The 23,573-nt window shown below is 45.0% G+C and overlaps 2 protein-coding genes across 2 annotated transcripts in view; one reads left to right on the top strand and one right to left on the bottom strand.

Annotated features, from left to right (window-relative positions):
- smarcal1 (SWI/SNF related, matrix associated, actin dependent regulator of chromatin, subfamily a-like 1) overlaps window positions 1-2,245 on the bottom strand; it is a 28,151-nt gene extending 25,906 nt beyond the window's left edge. Inside the window, exons 1-3 of the mRNA XM_076264162.1 lie at window positions 1,452-2,245; window positions 589-1,171; window positions 40-90 (exon numbers count right to left, since the gene is read on the bottom strand). Of these exons, the coding sequence (XP_076120277.1) occupies window positions 40-90; window positions 589-1,171; window positions 1,452-1,712 (895 nt within the window). The 5' untranslated portion in view covers window positions 1,713-2,245. The remainder of the gene's footprint in view (window positions 1-39; window positions 91-588; window positions 1,172-1,451) is intronic.
- A 1,677-nt stretch (window positions 2,246-3,922) lies between these two features.
- Window positions 3,923-22,727, top strand: marchf4b (membrane associated ring-CH-type finger 4b). Its single transcript, XM_076262698.1, has 4 exons — window positions 3,923-4,399; window positions 12,404-12,559; window positions 13,138-13,330; window positions 22,231-22,727. Exons 1-4 carry the CDS (start codon window positions 3,923-3,925, stop codon window positions 22,725-22,727), a joined length of 1,323 nt encoding a protein of 440 aa, XP_076118813.1.
- The last annotated feature ends 846 nt before the right edge of the window (window positions 22,728-23,573 follow it).

The raw sequence follows: 23,573 nt of genomic DNA, 5'->3' as shown, positions 1-23,573 counted from the left end.
CTAGAAGATACTGAACAAACAGTGAACACATGGCCTTACTCAGTTGGCCGTAGTCCTCCAGACCAAAGTTCCACATCTTTGTTGCGGGATCTAAAGAAGGAAATTTGAAGCAGATTAGCAATGCATTGGTTTGCCATAAATGATACAGCATCATATCAAGTGCACTGATTTTTTCTAAACATCTAAATATGAATGTGATAAATGTGCTTTTTCAATTTGATTGGTTGGTTGGTACAAGGATAATTTAATACATTTCTTTGCTTTTGAAGTTCCTATATGGTCCAGGGAAAATGCTGCAAATGATTGACACTTGTATTGTGATTGTGAATAGAAATTGTGATGATATTTGTCAATGTATTACCTGAAAACGCATACACTGTTTTAGTGGCATTGTCTATACAATAATTATACAATTCATCACTATGAGGGGAAAAAATCCATCTGATTACTGTGACGTTAGGGTTTCCATGGAATCCCCATTGTGACTGCTGTGCAGCCAAGACAAAAAAACAGCTAACAGGGTAATCAGACCAGATGGATGACCACAAGGGTATGGCCACATACTGTGCTGTACTGTGCTGTACTAACCGTAGTTTCTAGAGGGGATGTTCTTGAATGCAGCAATAAGCTCTGCATGGTAGCCGACCTCCACTCTGAAGCGCTCTGCACCGTGAGACACACATCTCCCTCTCACTGAAATAGCTGGCTTCTTCACAGCTGGTCCTCCAGCAGGCTCTGGGAGTCTGGGTGGCTGTTTCTCTACAGATACATGAGACACAGAGGCTGCAGCAGCAGCAGCAGCAGTAGGGGCTTGCGGCACCTGGCGAGGCCCAGAACTGTAGAAGTTTGCGGCCTTCGAGCCTGCTCCAGACACTCCTGATGAGCCGTCACCCAACTTGGCAGGCTGTGGAGGTCTGAAGCTGGAAGAGTTTGTAGACTGTGTTGGTGGTTTGAAGTTTGAAGTGTTCGTATTCTGTGGTGGTGGTTTGAAATTTGAAGTGTTTGTAGACTGAGGCGGTTTAAAGCCCAAATTGTTTGTTGATTGTGGGGGTGTAAAAATGGAAGCACTGTTTGACTGTGGAGATTTAAAGACAGTGTTTGTGGGATGAGACTCTGTCCTGTGGTGAGTTTCTGGTCCTTTATGAAGGGGAAGGGGGTCTATCAATTTAGTCTGAGGGAAAAAAAACAATTTGACAAATATAAGAGAAGTGGCCTATTCAAGTAGAGGTATTTTGCAGAGCACTGCATTTCAAAGATTTCACAGATTTTGAAGATCATTGTTATTTATAGCACTGAGAATTAAAAAAAGTACTGATAATAAAAACAAATCATTCAGATATTTACACTGGTAACAATAAGAATCTAAACAAACTGCCAACATATATTTAAGTATGTTTGTAATAGCAGTTTCTGTAGTTCGCGACAGTGAATGACATTGGTCCATTCCTTACCTGTTTGCTCGCAGTAGTCGCACTGGGTTGACATTTCTCTACTGGCCTGCTATACACTGTGGCTGACGACCCTGCTGTGGATAATGATACACTGTTGCCTGAGGGAGGACGAGGGGCGTGTGGTCTACTGCAAGCGTTCACGTTGCTTGGTCCAGTATCCTGCTGACGAGTACCCTGAGCTAGTCTCTCTGCTCTCCTTGCCAGTGCTCGCTGTCTGTTTTCTTCTATTTTTCGCTGTTGCTCAGCCGTTAACGTAGACATAGTTACAAGATAACCATATGCCTCCAAGTTTCCTAGATAGTCGTGGAACTAGTGGAACTATAGTTAGTTGAAAAACTATCGTTTTGACAGGTGTATCACGTAGCGATGGTGTGTCCATCAACTGGCATACAGTATAAGCATTAACGCTAATGTTTGCAAACTTTACTGTGGTTCAAGGCAACAAAAACGGACGGATAGAAAGTTTGCAATGAATGTAATCTTGATTCGTTTACTTACTGAAGTTCAATGAGTAAGAATAGTTTCTGCAACGTTCTGTAGCATTAACGTTACCTGTTTGTTTAAGCTGACTAGCACTAACATTAGCTATGCAAGCTAGTTTGGTCAACCAGCACATGACAATCTACAATTTAAAAAACTTCACGTTGGTTACAGACACGTTGTCTTACATATTTGCTGAAACTAAACTGAACCCGTTTCGACCAGAAACTTTTCAATATTCAACTATATTCAATTCTCCAGTAGAACAACCCCAAACAAACACTCAACTCGAGCTAACTTTCAGTTGAACTATCGCGGGTTCCGCTGGGCGGATATGACGCCAAACCACAACAAACCACAGAAAAGGAGGGACATGTGAGTCTTCCAATGCAAGTGCAGAGCGATTTCAGGGTTCGAGAGTTTTGAACTAGAATGGCAACATATTTTCTCTTTATGTTAAACGTTTCCAATGTTACAGTCTTCTTTGAAAAGTTAGTTAAAAGTGAACACTAAAGCTTCACTACCTTTTTTTAAACCTAGGCCTACTTGAAATTCTCATGACATTGCGTCAGTGGCAATGTTGTTGTGATTTGAGATTATGGGACGACAGCCTGCTTTACCTGTCCGGTCACAAGTGACATGTCGAATCATAAATAATAAATGACCTCAAAGTAAAGTGAGCAAAATGTAAGCATGCATTCACGAGTCTCGTTCATCTTCAGGACAATGGACAATTTATGTGCATAGGCATAGATCGTTCCCTAGAGCCTAGATTGCAGGGTCCCCTTCAGTTTGAACAGTGGTTAGATAAGATGACCGAATGAGTGCATTGACGATGATTATCAAAAAGAAGGCTAATCGCTGAAATCTGCTAAATCGAAGAGAGCGATGCCTTGCTCGCCCCCCTTCCCGCAGCAGCTTCCCTCCATGTGGTATGACGTGCTTGGGAGCTGTCCCAGGAATCATGGTGCTGAAGCTGCCGCATCCTCCGGTACCCAATAAGCGCAAAGCAATCGCCACCACAGGTTCCACGCCGTTATTCCAGCCACGGGGACAGTTACTGTGGGTCTTTGGACACGGACCTATGGGCAGACTACGCCTCGCCTCTGCATCGTCCTTAGGTGATATCGATTCCAGGATTCTAATTGCTACTAAAATGCCCCCCACGGCGATCCTGGACAAGCGCCAACGAGCGAGGTTTTGATTTGACTCTCACCTGGAGTCGTCTCCCAAAAATCGTGATTGTGAAAGATGAAGTAGCCGACCCGAACCAAGCAGAAGGCACCTATAAGGAGTTACGCTAATTGGTCAAGACATTTGCAACTTACTCTGAAGGTTTTTGTTGAAGTCGTCGACAAGGGGGTCGGAAAACTGCGTTGTCTTGTTCTTGACAATCATGGGATATTATTGTCTAGCCTTTCAAATCCCTTTAGGCTAACTGTTGCGATCCTAGTCACTTGCACAGGAAATAAGATGAAGAGAATGACTGGAATGGAACGTTACACAAATGCAGACTGCTAAATATAGTGTTAGATCTGTGAAAATATTGCTGTTTTTTTGTGAATCTTTATACACCATCGACAAAAATCGACGAGGGAATTACTGCAAAAACGAATTTGTTATCCTCTATTTAAATATTTACTCTAAATAAATAGCCTAGGACCTCGAACCCGTGGAGCGCTTGTTTGAATTTTCTCCTTCTTTCTTTGTATACCGCTATAGCCTCTTGTGCACACTTATCCAATTCCCAATCTATCCATCCCTCTGCAAGACAAGCAAAGAGTTTAGTGTATTTGGCTTTGAGTGGAGGCTGCTGTGATATTTCAACATCATGGTATCCAAACCTCCAAACCACCTTTTATAACTCAATCCACCCGTGGCAACCAACTCTGTACAATTTAACCCTCTGACGGAAATATTCTTAACATGACCCGTTCTCTCCTCTGGCTTTTACCAACTTTATTTTGCCCGCGTGCCTGTGAAATGTGCACATGTTGTTAGTCCCCGGCGTCGTTACATGGTGCCGGACATTGTTGAGTCTCCATCTGATGTTACGCAGCGCCGGTATGCTGAAGAGCCGCTGTTGCGTTTTGTTCAGTGACCTGAAGGTTCTTCTTTTCAGGCCACCGCCGCCGTCGGCACCGCCACCCACACTCAACCCCATGATTGGACAAACGACGGAGCGCCGTGAGAGCGGAGCCAACTCGCATGTCAATAACAACACGTTAATACGAGTCAATCAGGCGGGCACCTGGAATGCCCCGCAGCTAGAGGGTGCTGCGGACTCAGAGGGGGTCCGGGAAGCCCCGGTGTGGACGGAGGCGACAGCGGAGGCACCTACGGAGGCGTTTCATTTCAGGGACTCCCCAGACGACTTCCCCAAGCGGGAGGAACGGTTCTCTCTCATCAGCTGCACGAGTGGCATCAGGACTCCGGTGTGCAGGATATGTTTTCAAGGACCGGAGCAGGTATGGGAATTGGAATGTGTGGCGTACACCCAGCCCCCAAAACGCTTTAAGGGGAAAGGGGGGTCGTGAGCATTTCTGGGATACGTTGTTCCCTTAAATGCGATACGCAGGCATGTTCGCCTCCTGTCTTGTTGGATCACATAACGCCCTCAAGTGTTGCTTTTGAAGTCAATATCATGGCGTAGGCTGTCTTTCATAGACTGTAGATTATTACAGGATGATTTTGGTATCGATGAGTTATAGTAACATTTGCTTGACTCGATATCATTTTATAAATTGCTGCTTTAACTTACAGTTAGAGATTTGCTTGCCCAGATATCAGTAGGCAATGTACTTACGATAATTCCTTTCTGCACTTACATTTATTTAAAAAAATAATAAAACCTGAACTGAGTTGGAGGTAACATCCCTACAGTAATAAGACAATCTCTTTGTCAAAGACACAGATCAAGTGGAATAGTTTGGTTCGATTTGTTATTCTTAGGATGTACTTTTACATAAAACAACACATACATTGAGAAAGAAGCAGGACTTCTTTGATCAATGAATCAGTCCAGCACAGTAGGTTATCAATGCATAATGCATCAGGGACTGGTGCCCAGGAGATTTCTAAAGGAGCAATTACAAGCGTGAGGAGGTCTGTGGCGACTTTGCCATTGCCTGCATCCTGTGTATAGATTATCTCTGAGTCAGAGATGCTATAATTGGCTGCTTTTAGGTCATTCTTTGCTGTTACTCCTGGTTGAATAGATTGTCTTTTTTTGTCAGCAGCAAATCAGCTAACACCAGGTAGTCCAGCTAGTCACCTACTCAGAAAGCAACAGTAGAAAAAGATATTAGAAAGGTAATGACCACACACACACATACACACACACACACTTGGGTGACTTATGCAACTTCTCCAAGCCATCTGCACTTGCTGCAAAAATGACTTCCACTTCTCTAAGTTTTGGACGGAACTCAATCAGGTTTATTTGCGGCCAAATGCCACCAGGTGTCTGCAAAATGTTGCAGGCAGTGCACAGGTTACCCACTCTCAGTCTCCACCCTTGGACAACCTCCCACCCCACAACCCTCTCAATTTCAGCATGGCACCACAGACTCAGTCTCGGTGGGCCCACTGTTGTCTCTGCACAGCAGTGAACCGTGTCAGTAGCGCTAGCGTGCGAGCTCTGGAGTGGCTGCCTGCTTTAATCCAGTCAGGCACATCACGTTCAGACTCTGATAAGCTCTCTCCACAGAGTTGTCAGGCAGAGAGAGAGAGGAAGAAAGCGTGCTGTCTCACAGTGGTGTGCACCAATCGCCCCCCCCCCCCCCCCCCCCCCAAACCTCTTTTTATTTATTTATTTATTTATTTATTTATTTATTCTTTTTTTCACGGCTGTGTTCTCCAATTATGAAATTGTAACCTGCAGCACATTGGGGCCTTGTTATTGTAAAAACGCAGGAATTGCTGCACCAGCAGTGAATACCAATGTGCTGATGGTATGAGACACCCTGAATCACGACTGCCTCCCGTCCCAGGAAGCCCATGATATATTTTGTGTTTTTTTTTATTGTTACTTCATTATTTACTGCACTGTTATCGCCGCCAAGAGAGTTGTTTTGCTTTTTAGTTTACTATTGTCTCAATACATTTCACAAAGCGAAATAAAACAGGAGAGTCTGAAGGGAAGTGAATCTGGGTAGAGTAGAGCGTCCCTGGTGAGTTGGCGATTAGCTTCTCTCGTGCTTGTGGCGTCTCTGTCTCGGTCTCTTCAGTGGGCCTCATGTGACAGTTGGGGGCGGCAAGCCCGTCCCTCCCAGTCGAGCTCCCCAGGGAGTCTCAGGCACTGGAGCACCACTCAGGCAGGCAGACAGACAGGAAGGCAGGGAGACAGACAGACAGACAGACAGACAGACAGGCAGGCAGGCAGGCAACAGTGAGCCCCTCACTCACACATCCTCCTGTCTCCTGCTCTGTCTCCACTTGGTTTCATTAATAAAATTTTCCAGGCTTCTCTTTGATCTTCCCCTGCTTATAGAGGTGCCTAGTGACAGGTCGATCAGTCTCCTCTCTCTCTCTCTCTCTCTCTCTCTCTCTCTATCACTCTCTCTCTCTTTCTATCTCTCTGTCTCTCTCTCTTTCTCTCTCCCTGTCTCTGTATTTCTCCCTCCCTGTCTCTGTCTCCCTGTCTCTCCTCTCTGTGTCTCTCTTTGTTTCTCTCTCTTCTCTCTCTCTCTCTTCTCTCGCTCTATCACACGCACCCATGCACACAAGCATGCATACACACACACACACACTCCACCACATCTTTCTCTACAGGGACACTAAGGCATCATCCCATTCGGTGGTAAATTTATGGGTGGGTGGGTGAGTGAGACTTCCGATCAGAGCCCAAATCTGAGGAGCTCCTACCGCCCTCTTTATTGCTGCCCAACCCTGTGTCATCCCAATCAGAGTCTGCATAAGGGGAGGAGATGGGGCAAGGCAAAGAGGAGGACATGGGGCAAGGCAAAGAGGAGGACATGGGGCAAGGCAAAGGCCTCCCACACTTCAGCTCTCTGGAGTGGGACTCGCGTTGACAACTGAGGGAAGATTTAGTGTCTGATAAGGAGTACTGACACAGACTGGGGTCTCAGAGGGGCTGTTATTATTTTTATGGAGGGATGGGGCATCTCTGGATGGGAGCGACAGAAACCCCCATGAGACCCTCCTGAAGAGTGCCTTGTTTCTTTTTTTTCTTTCAAGAAAGTTTAGTTGGGCTGGAAAGCTTATTTTTCTTTTGTGAATTTGGATGTTCTGAAAGGGTAGTGACTAGAACCATCTCAAAACACAAGCGTGCTGTGGCTTGTCATTAGTCCTCAGTCCTCGTAACAGTCAAAGGTTCTACTCACCATTCTTGAGGATGCTATGTAAAGTCCAATCTAATTCTATGGTTGTAATTGTATCCTCATTGGAGAACAGTTGGGTGTTGTTTTCAGAATCACTGTGACTCTTGAAAACCCTGAAGGATTCTATGGTTCTATGGTCTTCCCAAGGCTCCTAGTCCATGCCACAACCCATGTTAATTTTGCACCCATACAGTGAGTGTGGGCATGTTGACATATCATTTAGGACCCCGGGAATGCACAGTATCTCTGAACTGTTTACTTCTCCCAGTGTTATCTTTTTTCTTTCCTTTTTCTTTTTTTATTTTACACGGGGAGGTCTCTGTGGAGCTTTTGTTTTGTGCACCGCGCAGCCAGCGGAGACGAGGGCCTCTTGTATTATTTATCGACCTGTAATGGATCCAGATCATCTTTCTGCTCGCAGCGCTGCGTTTGTCTCACATGCTGAACTCCCACATAAGGAGACGCAATGAATTTGATCCACCAATTTACTGCGAAATGTCACAGAGTCCCCCTTGCAGTTGGCAGCATTTTCCCCCTCCCCTCTCTCTCTCCCATTCTCTCTCTCTATCTATCCCTTTCCCTCTCTCTCAGTCTCCAGAGGACCTTTTGGGGTGATGGAGTGCAGGGGGCCAGTCGGGGTCCATGTGCAAATCCTGTTACATGCTTCCCTGTCAATCTGAGAGACACCTCGGTGATGACTAATAAAGTGCCGCTGTCTCTCACAGAGGACAACAGCTAGCGGATTACAACTAAAGGAGTGGGATTGAGATGTGAGAACAGTGGCTCAGCATGGGAGAATATCAGTTTATTTTCCATAAGCTTGTTACACTCCCTTTGAAATCCAGACAGTGCGTTTTTCTTTCTCTGAGATGGGCTGGATCACAGTTTTGATCAGTCGTCATAAGAAACCTTTGCACAAAGGTAACCCTGGACGACTGTCGCCCATGACGACCCAGCGTTATTTGGAATCTCATCTGACTCTAAGGGCTGGTGTTAGGGCTCATCACGGGTACAGTTAAGGGGAGCGTGAAACCCTCTAATTGGATGATTTAGAGTCTCTTTGCATTGTGCTCACTCCAACAGGTCATTCAATTTGCACAATACAATATCAAATCATTCAGGCTCTCACAGTCATGCTCCCCTGGCTGGTGATAAGGTTGGCTGATGGGGGAGGGGGGAAGGGGATGCTGGGGCTCAAATGCACTACCACCATATTGGTTTGTGCAGAAGCACTTTATTTCTGTCATCGTTTTTTTTTTTTGTGTGTTTTGTTGTTGCTGCTGCTGCTGCCGAGATGCTCAATTACCAGGCGAAGTTACGTCTTCATCTGCATTTAAATTGCTTTGCCAACAGTTAGCAGCTACTTAGCCCTCTCTAGCTGGTTGTCCACTGGCTAAAATGTCACTCAGACAATGACTGCTGTGTAATTGAACAAATAAAATAATAGAAGAAAACAGTCATGATGAAGACAGATTTGAAGTGGATGTGAGACAGTTATGAGCCGGATGAGACAGATATGAGATGGATGTGAGACAGCTTTGAACCGGATGTGAGACAGATATGAGCCAGATGTGTAATAGATCAGGGCCAAATGCCTCAGAGTCAGCTGTTTTGTAGGTGAACCACTCAGCCAATTTAATAGCTTGTCACACATTTTTTCACGGTTATTTTTTCACTCTGATTTGCAGTTTGTCACTTGTGTGTGGCATTGCCAAGACCCTCTCATTATAGACAGATATAAACAGAACGTGGCCTTGAAGAACCTCCCGGCGCCCATCCAATCCAGGAATCATTTATTTTTACTTCAGACGTCACCGCACTTCCAAAAGCGAGTTCAAAGGACATGGAAGAGGGCTCTCTGTGAGCTATTAACAGTCAACCCCACTCCATTCCAACACCTCTCCCAACAGGACCCAAGAGAGAGCAAGAGAGAGAGTGGAAGAGAAAGAGAAGAAGCAAGGGAGAGGGGGAGAGGGAGAGAGAAAGAGAAAAATAGAAAGAGAGAGAGAGAGAAAGAGAGAGTGAGAGAGAGTTAGCAACACATGGCCCACTGAAGTAATTAGTGGCGTTTCTGCACATCGTTGTGTGCCCGTGCCGTGTGGCGGTACAAGACCACAAGCAGACGCTGCTCCTGGACGCGGTCCATCCCCTCGCCCCGCCCTGCCCCGCGCTGCGCTGCGCCTTTGGACGGGACCGGTGCTCGGCACACACCTCACGCCAAGCTACTCCCACTGTGTCCATCTGTAAAAGAGCTTGTTTTTTTGTGCCGTGTTCTTCCCAGTTTCCTCTCTCCACTGGGGAGGGAGGAGGAGGAGGAGGGGAGGGGTGGAGGAGGAGGGTGGGGAGCTGGGAGCTCGTTCTGTCGCTGATGGCCTCCAGGCTCACAGTGTGAGATGCCCATGTGGCTCAGTGCAGGAATGTAACGGCCTGCAACACTGGAGGAGAACCAGGAGAGAGAGAGAGAGAGAGAGAGAGAGAGAGAGAGAGATGTGTTTAAAAGAGAGAGAGAGATGTGTTTAAAAAGAGAGAGAGAAAGATGTTTAAGAGAGAGAGAGAGATGTTTAAAAGAGAGAGTGAGAGAGATCAGTTTAAAAGAGAGAGAGAGATGTTTAAGAGAGAGAGAGATGTTTAAAAGAGAGAGAGAGAGGAGGGAGAGAAGAGGGAGAGAGATGTGTTTAAAAAGAGAGAGAGAGGGAGATATGTTTAAGAGAGAGAGAGATGTTTAAGAGAGGGAGAGAGAGAGAGGAGAGACATATGTTTAAATGAGACAGAGAGAGAAGAGGAGGAGGGAGACAACTTATGAAGTTGAAGATGAGGTACCACTGGCACCACTGGTCATTTGAATATGTGCTCTGACAAAACGAATACATATGTTGTAAGAGAATAAACAGTACTCTTCTGTTAGGTAAACAATAGTCTTCTAATGTGAGAGTGTGTGTGTGTGTGTGTGTGTGTGTGTGTGCGTGTGTGTATGTGTGTGTGTGTGTGTGTTTTCCTGGACTGGTATGCCGCTCCAGGCTTCTTTCCTGTGTCTGTGCTGATAGTAATGAGAGAAACATGTGTGCCTACTTCCTGCCTGACAAAAACTCCAAAGTGCTGCTCCGTGCTCAGGACCGGTCCCTTTAAAGAGAGGTGGAATTGCACTACACCCACACAAATCACAGCCTTTACATTTCTTTTGGATCTTTGCTTGTGTGTGTGTGTGTGTGTGTGTGTGTGTGTGTGTGTGTGTGCCTCTGCGTTTATAATTACTCTTGGGTCCCCCATTTTTAAAAAAAGAAAAAATACAAATGCTATAAAACCTCCGACATTCATTTCTCCCTGGCTTCCTACAAGTGAATCAGTGTGTGTGTCACTCTACTAGTCCGAATACAGCTGAGTCGATCAAGCTGCCTGCAACCAAATGTGTGTGTGTGTGTGTTTGTGTACTTATCTGTGTATGGAATAGTGTGTGTGTGTGTGTGTGTGCGTGTATGTGTGTGGCCATCTCACTGTCCAAACAGAGCTGAGTTGCCCAACAAATGTGTGTGTGTGTGTGTGTGTGTGGGGGGGGGTTATGTACTTGTGTGTGTGTGTGGGTGTGTATCCCTCTCCCAGTCAAAACAGAGCCGAAGTTGCCCCAACGCAACTCTCAGCTGCAACCAAATGTGTTGTGACACCTGCCACACAGCGGGGTGTGAGCGCACACTGACGTGCTCTCTGGGAGTGTGTGCGTAGACACGCCAATTATACATTCCTCACAACATGGAAGGTGGACAGGAGCATATTTCAGCACTAAATGTCCGTCCCCGTCCACTGAGAGCAGTTTTGGAGTCTGTAAATGATGTTGACAGATTGCGTTGTAATATTATTTTGTGGATGTTTCTTGGTACCCTGCATTATTGAATCTCACTACAACTAGGTGGTGTGAATGTTTGAAACTTTATATTCAGTGAAAATCCAGTGATATGTGTAGACTGGTGGAGAATGATCTGTATAACATCCTTGGCTATTTAGTATTTGTCTTTTCCTCGCTGGTATTTGTAAGATTATTTGTGCATTTTGTCACTCTTTCTGATATCTCTCTCACACCTGTTGCCTCCAAGCAAGGCATGATCAGTGAAAATCTCACACTCTCTATCCCTCTAATACATATTCAGTCTGTTTTTGTGATGAGCTTGTTGTTGTTGTTGTTGTTGTGTTGAACATTTGTTTGAAATGACTGCCTTGACACATGAGTCAGAGGTGAAAAGAGGACTCACAAAAACAAGAGTAGGGACAGCCAGATGGGGCACATGAGTTATAACAAATGTCTCCTTGAAGGTGTAGTCCTACATACAATTTTTTTGTAAAAATCCAACCGGTCAAATGTATTCCCATAGTCCTCTAGCGATTAGTTATGTGTGTGCGAGTGCTCAAATCATACAGCCCTGGTTTTGCAAATAAGAGACAAACAAAGTAGCTTGGACACCATCCCAGTCAACTCAGGCATCCCTCATCAACATAGGTGTTTGGAAGGAGGAGTGCAATTTGATTGGCTGTTAAGTTGAAATATCAAGAACCTTTGTCAGGAATCGAGAAGTACTGTAAACCTTTAACAAGTATTTCTCAATTGTCAGCAGGTTCGTCAAAATCATTTTTATTTTCAGGCACGTTCAGCGAGGCGTGCCTGGGACTCGGAGCTCAATTAGAAATGCTGTTCATTTGAAAGATATTTAATGAGAAAAGAGGCTCTGAGCTCTCCCCAATTCCCTGCTCTGCATCCAAAAAACATCACAAACCTTTCTTATTTGAGGCTCTGCAAGCTCGAATGAATCAGGTTAACATTTTACACGCTCAGCCAAGTTAACTATTTACATTGTAAAACATGGCTCTTAGGTAGTGGGTGACCTCAAGCATCCTTTGACTGAGTAGTAGAGTCTAAGATTTCACATTTGCATCTGAGTTAAAACAACACAGTGTAAGTCCTTTACCTAAAAGGGGAATAACTACATTGTGTCACTTTATCTGTTTACGCTGTAAAATGTATTGCAGATGTTGTTAACATGTCATGCTCTTATTTGAGTTATCCGTTGTACCAACACTGTAAAACAGACTATAGATCTTCTAAAGGAATCCTATGGCTGAGTGCAGGTGTCTCCCGTCCTGTAGGGGGAGCTGTTGAACCCGTGCCGCTGCAGTGGCTCTGTGCGCAGCACGCACCAGCCGTGCCTGATCAAGTGGATCAGCGAGCGAGGCTCCTGGGCCTGTGAGCTGTGCTACTACAAGTACCAGGTCATCGCCATCAGCACCAAGAACCCTCTGCAGGTATAAACACTTACTCTAAATACTACTTACCATAAGCAACAAGAACCCACTGTGGGTAAATTATTATTATTATCACTATTAATATTATGAGACATGAGAAGTTCCCACTGTGGGTGAACTACTAGCTACCAGATACTCTTAGCCATCAGTACCAAGAACCAACTAAACAAGTCTTAACACAAGATCCAAAGGGGCTGATAATCTGTGTCTTTGTGTGTTAGCAGTTTTGTTTTTGTTACAGAATAATATTCTGCCCTGATGTGGGTGGATGAGCAGCGGTTGTGGGAGATGCATTGGCTCCTCTCTCCCTCTACTACTCCGCCCTGCGTCCCCCCCCCCTTTTAAGTTATCCCTTCTGGTTTATTTACTCCTTCCTTCTTTTCTATTATTAAAATCAAGACATTGTTTTGGAGAACTTACTCGAAGTGTTTTACATTTTCAGTCGAAATGTTCTGTATTCTATGAGAAATGAGAAGTTCCCAGAGAACACACTAAACTGGTGAAATGTATAGTTCTGGATAAAAGTATAATCATTAATGTGAAACCCCCGTATCACCACGGTTACCTGTCTTGTGCAGTGGCAGGCCATCTCCCTGACAGTGATAGAGAAGGTGCAGATCGCGGCGGCCATCTTGGGTTCGCTCTTCCTCATCGCCAGCATCTCCTGGCTGGTGTGGTCATCGCTCAGCCCCTCAGCCAAGTGGCAGCGACAGGACCTGCTCTTCCAGATCTGCTACGGCATGTACGGCTTCATGGACGTGGTCTGCATTGGTGAGCAGGAGTGTGTCTGTGTGTGTGTGTGTGTGTGTGTGTGTGTGTGTGTGTGTGTGTGTGGGCGTGTTTGGTTTCCGTCTATGTGTATTTGTATCTCTGTGTGTGTGTGTGTGTGTGTGTGTGTGTGTGTGTGTGTGTGTGTGTGTGTGTATTTGTTTGTATGTGTGTGCGTGTGTATGTGTGTACGCGTTTGATGTGTGTGTGTGTATGTGTACAGTACATGTAACAGAATATATGAGTTACAGACGTGGAAATGTATAGTCTCAGGAGGGTACATACGTGCCTTTGTGTGCCACGCACTCACTTCAACACTTATGCTGTTTAGCTTAACCACAGAGAAAAGTTTATGTGCATGACTCCCAATGTAAATCTGTGGCGCCATAATGAATTGATGTTTGGGCTACCCAAGACCCACAACAGCCTGTGCAGCGGGGTGATTTAACCTAGAACTGGACAATGGAGAAGCAGGAGAAGAGAATCTGGCCAGAAACTACAAACACACTATGGGCTCTATCTTCCGGCCCGGCGCAATTGACTTTGTATACTCGCGCGTTTGTCTTTCCTATTTTGCAGTCAGCGCATATTGGAATTTTCCCTCCACAGGTACATGCCTGTAAATTAGGGAATTCGATTGCGCCCACGGGGGCGGTTCAGCGAAAAGACGGGGCGTGTTCCGGCGCAAACGTTCACTGTTGATATTTTGCAGTTTCAGAAAACAATTCCGCCACAGACCAGGAACTCCCTGGTCTAAAGTCTGTGGCGAAAATGCAGATGCTATTTTAAGGGCGCATGCATGACCACAGGCCTGCATGAATGAATGCGTTGCACACCAATCTACAGACACCCCCGTGCACAGACGGAAACATTCAAAGCCTTGATAATATTTGTCCATTTCCCGGTTTTGTTCGTGCATTGGTGACCTAAATATTTAGTAGCCTATAGTACAACATCTACATGCAATATCTTTACAACAACGCCTAATTACGACCTATTAATCTGGACAACTTTATAGGCTACAGCCCTATAAAGGCTAAAGTTACTTTTAGTTTTGTTCCAATTTACCGTTGTGTAAGGTTTTAAGCACCATAATTTTGCCTACCTTGTTGTAGCCCATCTGAAATAACTCCAAGCTTTGCTATGTTCCCTCCATCCTTTTGTTATTTTCAAAAAACGTTTTATATCCATGATGGCCTTGAAGTCTTGAGTTAGTGAATTAGCTTAAATCAGCTTTTCATGTGCTGTTAACCAGCAACAGATAGTACAAGAAAGCAGCAAGTATGGTTACAATTTTTTTACAATTTCTGTAGTTGCTGCATCCATTCATTGTTATTCTCTCTCCTGCTCAAATAAATGTTGTGCGTGAATTAAGTTGATGATAACGTGTTTACAAACTCTGCTTTACAGAAAATATTGTAAATAGTCTACTGTCACGCAGTTAATGGGATACTGTGCATAGTTGAAAGTTAGGTCAACTTAAACGAAGCCCTTGCTTGGCCGCCTGTGTTGCGCAACGCACACTTAGCTCCTCTCATCTATACAGTGTAGTTCCCATTTCTGTAAACCATACATAATTTCAAAGAAAAATATTACCACTCGAGGGAAATCAGTGTGGTGTCCATGTGAAAAAATAGGCATAAATCTAGCGTACACATTTTCACGAATCACTGATGTGTTGATGACATAAATTAGGAAATGTTAGAGGACTTAAGGAGACGTGATGTTGAACTGCATGCCGATGCCATTTAACCCAAATGCCCCAGCGGCAGCACGGGAGAGAAGAGATTAACTGACAGAAGATATGCATTGTCTATAGAGAGGTAATGTTAGATTACATTGTACATTGCAAATATATCACCATGCATTCATAACCTCGTGATTCAGTGAGAATGATCCCAAAACATCGGAAAGTATGTCTTTGTGACAATTCTGTATTACATTTTGTCAAGATGAAAATCAATAGCTAACTGTTCCCAACTGAACAGTGATTATAGCGCTGTGAACGCTCCTGGCTGCGCCTGGCAAATACGCCACCATAATAGCAATCAGCTATGGAACAAGCGTGCCAGTTGTTAAAGGGAATGTGAGATGACGCTCTGATTGGTTTATTGCACGTTACGCCCAAACCACACCCATGATTAATGTAGCTACTTCAGACAACCCCATTTTAGATTTGCGTCGGGCGCAACAGTCAAATATCCCGCCGGTAAAATAGCATCAGCGCCCGAGATCCGCCCACAAAGTGAAATGCGTTTTGCGCAAAGACACTTCCGTTTTAGACCATTAAAATAGGGCCCTATGACTGAAATGCTGAATGTGTATTGCTCTACACTAGTGGTATGAGCAATGAACGTTTTCTGGAGATGTTTGCATATAAATGTATTAGGTTAATATACTGTATATGCCAGTGTTTTTCAACCTTTTTTGAGCCACGGTACATTTTTACATAAAAAAATCCCGCGGCACACCACCGACCAAAATGTAGCAAAATTACACACTGTAGCCAAATACAGCAAAAATAATGACAATTTAGACTCTCCATTTGTTTACAGTTCAGTTCAGAGTCTCCCTTTTTTCTTCTTCAAGTAGGCCTATCCATCGCTGTTTTACATCTTTTCACCCATAGATATTAGAAAGCTAGATACCACATTGTCCGTTGAGTTCTATTAAGTGGCATACATAAACGCGGCTGCCATATTGCTGGGGGCAAACACCTTACTGTCTATAGGCAACACTTGCTGCCAATCAGAGACACCTGTCTGATTTCCAATCAGAAACACCTGTTTCTCCATTGGCCTGCAGTGATTATTGCCCCCAGCACGATGGCAGCACTATTTACAGTATGTCCGTTCTGGAGCCTAAACGTTATCTAGCTTTCTAATATCTATTTTTCACAGCCACTTCACATGCGCATCGCTTAATTAACCAGGTCATGATTGCGCTACCTACTGTCACCCACTAACATGAAAGAGTATTTATTTACTTAACAAGTCACTACATTGCAGGCACAGAAACTCAGCTAAGAAATTGGACAGTTTCCCACGGCACACCTGATGATCTCTCACAGAACAGCGGTTGAAAATCACTGGTATAGACTGTATGGTTAAATGCATCTACAATATTTGTTACAAGCCTGGCTCAAAGCAAGCAACAGAGTAGGGAAAGGCCACACGCGGATAGCGATATATATAAAAGATTTATTATTATTAAATGAATAGAATTTAACAGAATGGGTTAAGTAAAGCCAGTAATGGAGTTGGCTTTGAAAAATGTAATAAAAGTGTAAGCAATCAGTGTAATGCGGTGTAGTAGATAAGCAAAACAAAATCCTAAACGGTGCGGGAGAGATGGAGCGGCAGCGGTCGACAACCCAGTCTCGTCTGAAGTGCTTTTAACGGTCCAGACCAGGAAGTGATTAGTGCGACTCCAAACACCTGCGCCCAGCTCACCTGTAGGAGACAGACGCAGCACACAGACAGGTAGAGGAGCCAGGCAAGGCCGTGACATATTGTAGATATCATTTACATCATGATTTTTGATTATGCATATGTGTCAGAAATGCTGCATGCATCTATTTGCAGTAACATACAAGTGCCATTGGGGTACTGGAAGCTGATTGGTTCATATATTGTACGCTGGAAACCAATCAACAGTGTCACTCAGAGTTTCCTGTCTGAAGTCATTCACTTGATGATGTTGTGATGCATGTATATCCCACATGCGTATCAGTAACATGTTAGCTATGTTGGCTGGACCATCCCTGACTGACAGTAAAGATCCATGTAAAGATGAGCTATAAGCCAAGCCTGTGTGGAGCTCTGGGCAGTCCCGCTCCAAGAGTAATGACCCTTAAATGTCCGAGGCGATTAGCTAGTGTGTGCCTCAGGCGCGTGCCGGCGGGCGCTACAGAGAGTCGTATTCTCTCCGACGGCAAAGTGACCCGGGAACCCTTCCTGTAGTATTTATCGAGCCCGAGTCAAAGGACATGAAGGCTGCGCTGCCACAGAGCGGAGCAGTAGAGGGATGGATCTCCCACAACCGCTGCTCATCGACCCACATCAGGGCAGAATATTATTTTGATTAAAGAGACAACCCCCATCACATCCCTGAGCTGTGTGTGTGTGTGTGTGTGTGTGTGTGAGAGAGAGAGAGAGATAGAGAGAGAGAATGTATGTGTCAGTGTGTGTGTGTGTGTGAGAGAGAGAGAGTGAATAAGAGAGAGAGAATGTGTGTGTGTATGTGTGTGCATGCATGTGTGTGTATGTGAGGAAGAGGAAGATAGAGAGAGTGGAAAGAGAGATGGAGGAGAGAGAGGGAGGGAGAGACTTGGTGAATAGTGATGAATTCCAGATCTGCTCCATTCTCCTGGGATGATAAGTTTTAGCCGGAGAGCATAATCAGCGTACCTCTGCTCCCTCTGTAATTAACATAAATTCATGAGACTCGGAGACGTGCTGTAAAAATGGCTCTCTGGGTTTTTCGGGGAGTCTCTATTGTTCTCCACGATCCTCCTCTCATCCTTCCTGCCCTCCCGAACGTGTAGCGCGTAGGAACCCTCCGCAGCTCGGAACACAGGAACCGTGTCGAGGAGTACAGAGAACCCCAGTTCTCCCAAGAGTTCTGTAAGAATGAACTATTTAACTCTTCTGTGTGGCGAGCTCTGTTCTCGCCCACTCGCATATGTCTTTACAACACTTTCATACCTTAAACGGTTTCCCTGCGACTCCTCACCGAGTGCTGTGTACTTGCCTACTGTTAGTCACAGTCAATATGTAGGGGAGGATTAAGGTTTAATGAAGCTCAGTGGAGTTTCTTCACAAATCGAGAGGGAGCTACTTGGAAGTGTGCTGAGCATGAGTCATAGTAAGAAAAAAAAGGCTCTTTTCTGTGTGTGTGTGTGTGTGTGTGTGTGTGTGTGTGTGTGTGTGTGTGTGTGTTTGAGGGAATGATAGAGGGGGAGGAGGAGGAGGGGAGATACAGCACAAGTGAAAAAGTGGAAGAGAGAGGAGGAGGAGGAGGAGGAGAGGAGATACAGCACAAGTGAAAAAGTGGAAGAGAGAGGAGGGGAAAGATAAGGGAAGGAAACATCAGCAAGAGTAAAAGAAAACCTAGTGTGTGTGTATCTGTTTATCTGTCTGTTTGAGTGAGAGTGTGTGTGTGTGTGTGTGTTTGTGTGTGTGTGTGTGTAGTATTAGTGTGCTTGTGTGTGTGTGTGTGTGTGTGTGTGTGTGTGTGTGTGTGTGTGTGTGTGTGTGTGTGTGTGTGTGTGTGTGTGTGTGCGCATGTGTGTGTGTCTCTGCGTGTGTCTCTCTCTCTCTCTCTCTCAAAGCGCTTTCAGATATAACCTCCGGAGTATATGAGGAGGTTTGTCAAACGGAGGTCCTACCCTTCGGATGATTCAGATATGATGCTAAACTGCGGACCTAATACTGACCTTACACGGACGTATGTGTGAACGACATACACGCACATTACAGAATCTCCGTGTGGTTGTCGAGTGAGGGGTGGGGGCTTGTAGAGTTCACAAGATGCTGAGACATGACGCAGATTATATGCGGCCGCTGCCTGTCACAGCTGCTACAAAATATAGCCTATCATTATGTAGGCTAAAGAAGAAGAAATCTATTGTGCAAAGGCTAATACTTGAAGTAGGCTAGTCACGTAAGTGGGCACTTGAAATTGACCTAGCCTACAGTATTTGTATGTGTGCTTCAAATAAACACATTTATCTGTTTTCAACGTTATGTACCAGAATTAGCTAGGCTATAGAACCCCAAATCTGGTTTGCGTTGGAGAGAGAGAGCATGCACAAACTTTATGGTAGGCTACCAGCCAATTCAGTAGGCTAACTCAAGACTTCAAGATCATACAACGTTTTTAAGCAACAAACAAAACTAACATTAATAACAGTGAAGTTGTTCGTTTTTTCATGGTTTATTTTTTCCAAAAGCATCCTCTCCCCATGTGTAGCATTTACGTAAGGAGCTTGGAACAAAGTTGGGTTTTCTTCGTTTTCATTTTCTCTAGGCATATATGCTCAGCAAATATCAGCGAGCTCAACAGGTCATGAAGGCTATCAATGAACAGAAAACCGTGTTGGCTAACAATTTATTAAATACTCCTGTTATTGTCGTCAACGACGTCGCTATAGGCTACTGCCTTTTCAGCGCCTTCTGCTTATGATGATTCAGTCTTCTGAATTCGTTTCTCCTTGCCATGCAGTTGTAGCCTAACGTGTCTCTAACGTTCCCTTCAGGTGTTCTATCAAAATGTTGTATGCCCTCATGGACAGTAGCTCCGTGATGTCTGCATCTTTCCAGGTTGGAGATTTTCTGGACAGCACTATGCCACTCCATCATAACACTGGCATTTAAGTCAGATCTAACCACATGGACGCATGAAAGAAACGTCACCAACACGCCCTCTCACTAGGTGTGATTTTAACCGAATGTTCTACTCCTCGTTCAGACACAGCACATTTACATAATGTCCGGAGGAAATACTAGGTCGGGGGTAGTATAAACACCGGGTGAATTCGGACTTCCATATGACCGGTTATGTCGTTCAGATATACGGCCCCACCGTTTAACATCGGCAGAACCTCCGGTCTTACACGTATGTCTGAAAGCGCTTTCTGTGTGCGTGTGTGTGTGTGTGTGTGTGTGAGAGGACTGAAGGAGTGATAGATCATGTCCCGTGGGGAAAGTCAACCAAAGTGGAGGAATCATTAGCTTCCGTCTTTACCAGATTAACTTGTCACCTGGAAGACAGCGGCACAAACGGAGGAGCTGCAGCAGTCGCAATATCGCCTCCCTCTTATCAGGACACGGAGGAAGAGAGAGGGAGAGAGAGGAGGGAGTGAGAGAGGGGGGGGGAGAGAGACAGACAGAGGGCTCCCACGAAGCCATGATTTTCTTTCTTTTCTCACATACTGTACTTTTCTTATTTTGAGAGGACAATGAGAGGAGATGATAGATGAGAGTGCTGAAGAGCTTAAAAGTAAAGTTTTGGATGGGTACTTTACTTTTTCAGCTTTGCCAACTGCCTGCATAACAAACTGCCCCCCGTAGAGTGGGCACCAGAACGGTGTGAAATGTTTCTAGCCATAGTACTATGGTAGTGTGTGTGTGTATGTGTGTGTGTGTGTGTGTGTGTGTGTGTGTGTGTTCAAGGTGGTGGGGTGTAGGATAATCAAATCCAGACATCCTATCATGGTGCCTCTGTGTGAGTTCCATGCCAGTAAACCTGACAGTAGGTCCTGCAGCCCTATTAAACTGCTAACAACACCAAGGCCCTGAAACAGTTGGATGCACTCTTCTGTTCAAAGGGTGTGGGGTCACATAGACATGTTCTTGTTGGGGGATTCTTTGACAAAAGAAAGATTAAAGGACACAAATCACTATTTTCTATCCTTGTCAGTGGCTGTATTTCATATTAATGTCACTGTAGTTCACATTAAAATGTTATGTCATGTTATGTATGTTTTCATGGAAAACAAGAACATTTGAACAGTTGTGTACACCCCCAAGGAAGTCCTATAGAGACTCTGAATGTAGCCTGTTTTTATGGAGAACAAGACCATTTGAACGGCTGTGGAAGTCCTACAGAGAACGAGTTCAACAGGAATACATGTAGCTGAAATGTGTTTGGGGACTCCGACTCAGTCTTCCATAAGAGTAAATGTAACCTCCTGCTCCTCAAATTAACCTACGGTACTCTGATAAATGAACTGCAGTTTTTCGTGCTGATGAATTTCTCTGGTGAATCAATAGATTATTATTATTTTTTTAACCTGGGTTGGAACTGTGGTGGAATGATTCAGAGTGTAAATAATTCATCTCTGAGAGACACAGGTCTTTTCAGGACTCGAACAGCAAGTGAAAGATTGTCTCATTACAGATCCCATCTCGAGCGTGGTATCTCTTCGGGACAAAGCACCGTTGTGTAAAAATCATAAATAAACAGCTTTCTGTGATGGCTGTGTGGCTGAGTAATTGCTTGCCTAAATCCATTCGCATTGTCAGCCAGTAGCTCAAAGAGGAGAGTCTGTATTGAATGCGGTGTGAGTCGGTGTGCAGAATGAGACATACATAACTCGTGTGCTGGGACTTGAATCATTTAATTTATTGACCATAAAGATCTGAGGCTGTATTCGCAAGCATGTAGCATTTGGTGTGTGTGTGTGTGTGTGTCTGTCTGCCCGTGTGTGTGTGTGTGTGTTTAATGGTCTAAACTAGGGTCTGAATTCTCAAACTTCCATACAAGCACTTCCATACAAGCACTCAGTATATTCAGGATATAGGATTATTCAGCATTGTGTACTGCTTTTAAGGTTATGGTTATGTTTATGGTTATGGATTTAGCAGACGCCTTTGTCCAAAGCGACACATAAATACAAAACAACATAATAATATATTAGGTAAAGGGTCTATGTTATCTGCCCTCATATTTGTCAAGAATTTTACATATGTTTCTTTTGCTGAGATACTCAGCTTATGTTTATAGCTTATGGTTATATTATATTTAAAATACACTATATATATATATTTGAAAAATGCCTACATGGCGTGGTCATTTATCAGCATGGTGTTCTGTTCAGTTCTGCATTATGGAGTATGTGTGTGTGTGTGTGTGTGTGTGTGTATGTGTGCCTGTGTGTGTGTGTGCCTGTGTGTGTGTGTGTTTGCCTGTGTGTGTGTGTGTGTGTGTGTGTGTGTGTGTGTGTGTGTGTGTTTACCTGTGTGTGTGTTTACCTGTGTGTGTGTGTGTGTGTATGTGTGTGTGTATGCCACTTGCTGTTCTGTTTTGTCTTATTTTGCCCGCATGGCGTTCTGTTCAGTTCTGCATTAGGCTGAGTCATCTCTCACTTGCTGTTCTGTTCCGTCTCGTCTTGCCCTCAGCTCTGATTGTGCACGAGGGTCCTTCCGTGTTCCGAATATTCCACCGCTGGCAGGCGGTCAACCAGCAGTGGAAGGTTCTGAACTATGACAAATCCAAGGACAGCCAGGACGGCAAGGCCACCACCGCCACCGAGAAGGCCACCACCGAGTGGACTCTGTCGCTGCTGCACCAGCGGGTTGAAGCCGGAGCGGACGCTTCGCCGTCCACCTCCTCCCTCGTGGCCGCCATCAACGCGGTGACCCCCACTGCGGAAACGGTCGCCATGGCGCTGATGGCGGGGGTGGAGGCTGGGCGAACAGGGGCAGGGGTAGGGCCGGACTTGCAGGACTCCGTCTCCCAGGGCAACGGGACGACGTCACACGCGCCCAACCAGCACTATGCGTATCACTTCCTCCAGCTGTTGAGCCACCTGAGGCCCGCCCAGGAGGCCCGCGCCCCACAGCCCAGCCCCAGCACCAGTAGCCGGGAGCTGGTCATGAGGGTCACTACAGTCTGAGGATCCCCCCGGGGCCTGTCTGGACGAATGGACGCAAGAGACAGAACAACTGGGCTTAGTAGTACTCTTTCAAAAAAAGGAACATTTTGAGGAAAAAAACAAAAAACTTCTGTGACTTCTTGTTTTGTGTGTGTGTGTGTGTGTGTGTGCGTTTGCATTGTTGTCAGCACGTGTGTGTGTGTGTGTGTGTATGTGTGCGTGTGTGTGTCAATGGAAGGCACTGTGCATCTATCTTTCAGATTAAACGCAAAAATCCATGTGTTCGATTGGTTTGACTAGCGAGGCATTGCCATCGATTAGATGACAAACAGGAGGCCTCTGGAGAGCTTCTCAAGCCTAATGAATATATTCAACAGTTTGTGCCATCTCCTATTATGCATTCATCAGCACCGTTTGTCACGCCGATAGCTTCAGAGGTGCTCTTTATCTGCTGATGCTGAGGACTTTACCCATGTACCCAACACCAATGCAGGACGCTGAGGTACCGTCTGAATGAGGTTCTTAATAGCGGTTCCCCTCTTAGCAACAAATTCTACATAAATGTGTTAGTATGACCCTCCATGTTGCATTTCCTCATAGCTCCATTCAGAGAGGGGTTGTTTTTTAGTGATTGGGAAACTTTTGAGAAAAAAGAAGCTTTTCCGTCATGATAGTGTTGATGTGGCATTTAAAAAAAAAATACAGAATGACTGATGACTTTATCTGTGTGGCCAGTGTTTGGTGTGGTTGGAGCAAATGGGGATTGTTTGTGTTGAAGTAAAGCAGACAAATAGGGCAGACAGACGCAGAGGGGTTCGGACGGGTCAGCCAGGGAAGGGACGGGGAGTCCGTGGACGCCGACTACAA

Source organism: Alosa pseudoharengus, unplaced genomic scaffold, assembly GCF_046254945.1.
Source record: "Alosa pseudoharengus isolate Yale_2024_CS ecotype anadromous, Long Island Sound unplaced genomic scaffold, YU_APseudo_1.1 YU_APseudo_1.1_scf_3, whole genome shotgun sequence".
Classification (NCBI taxonomy): Eukaryota; Metazoa; Chordata; class Actinopteri; order Clupeiformes; family Clupeidae; genus Alosa; species Alosa pseudoharengus.
The sequence above is the reverse complement of the archived record's forward strand: the minus strand, read 5'-3'. Positions and strand labels throughout refer to the sequence as shown.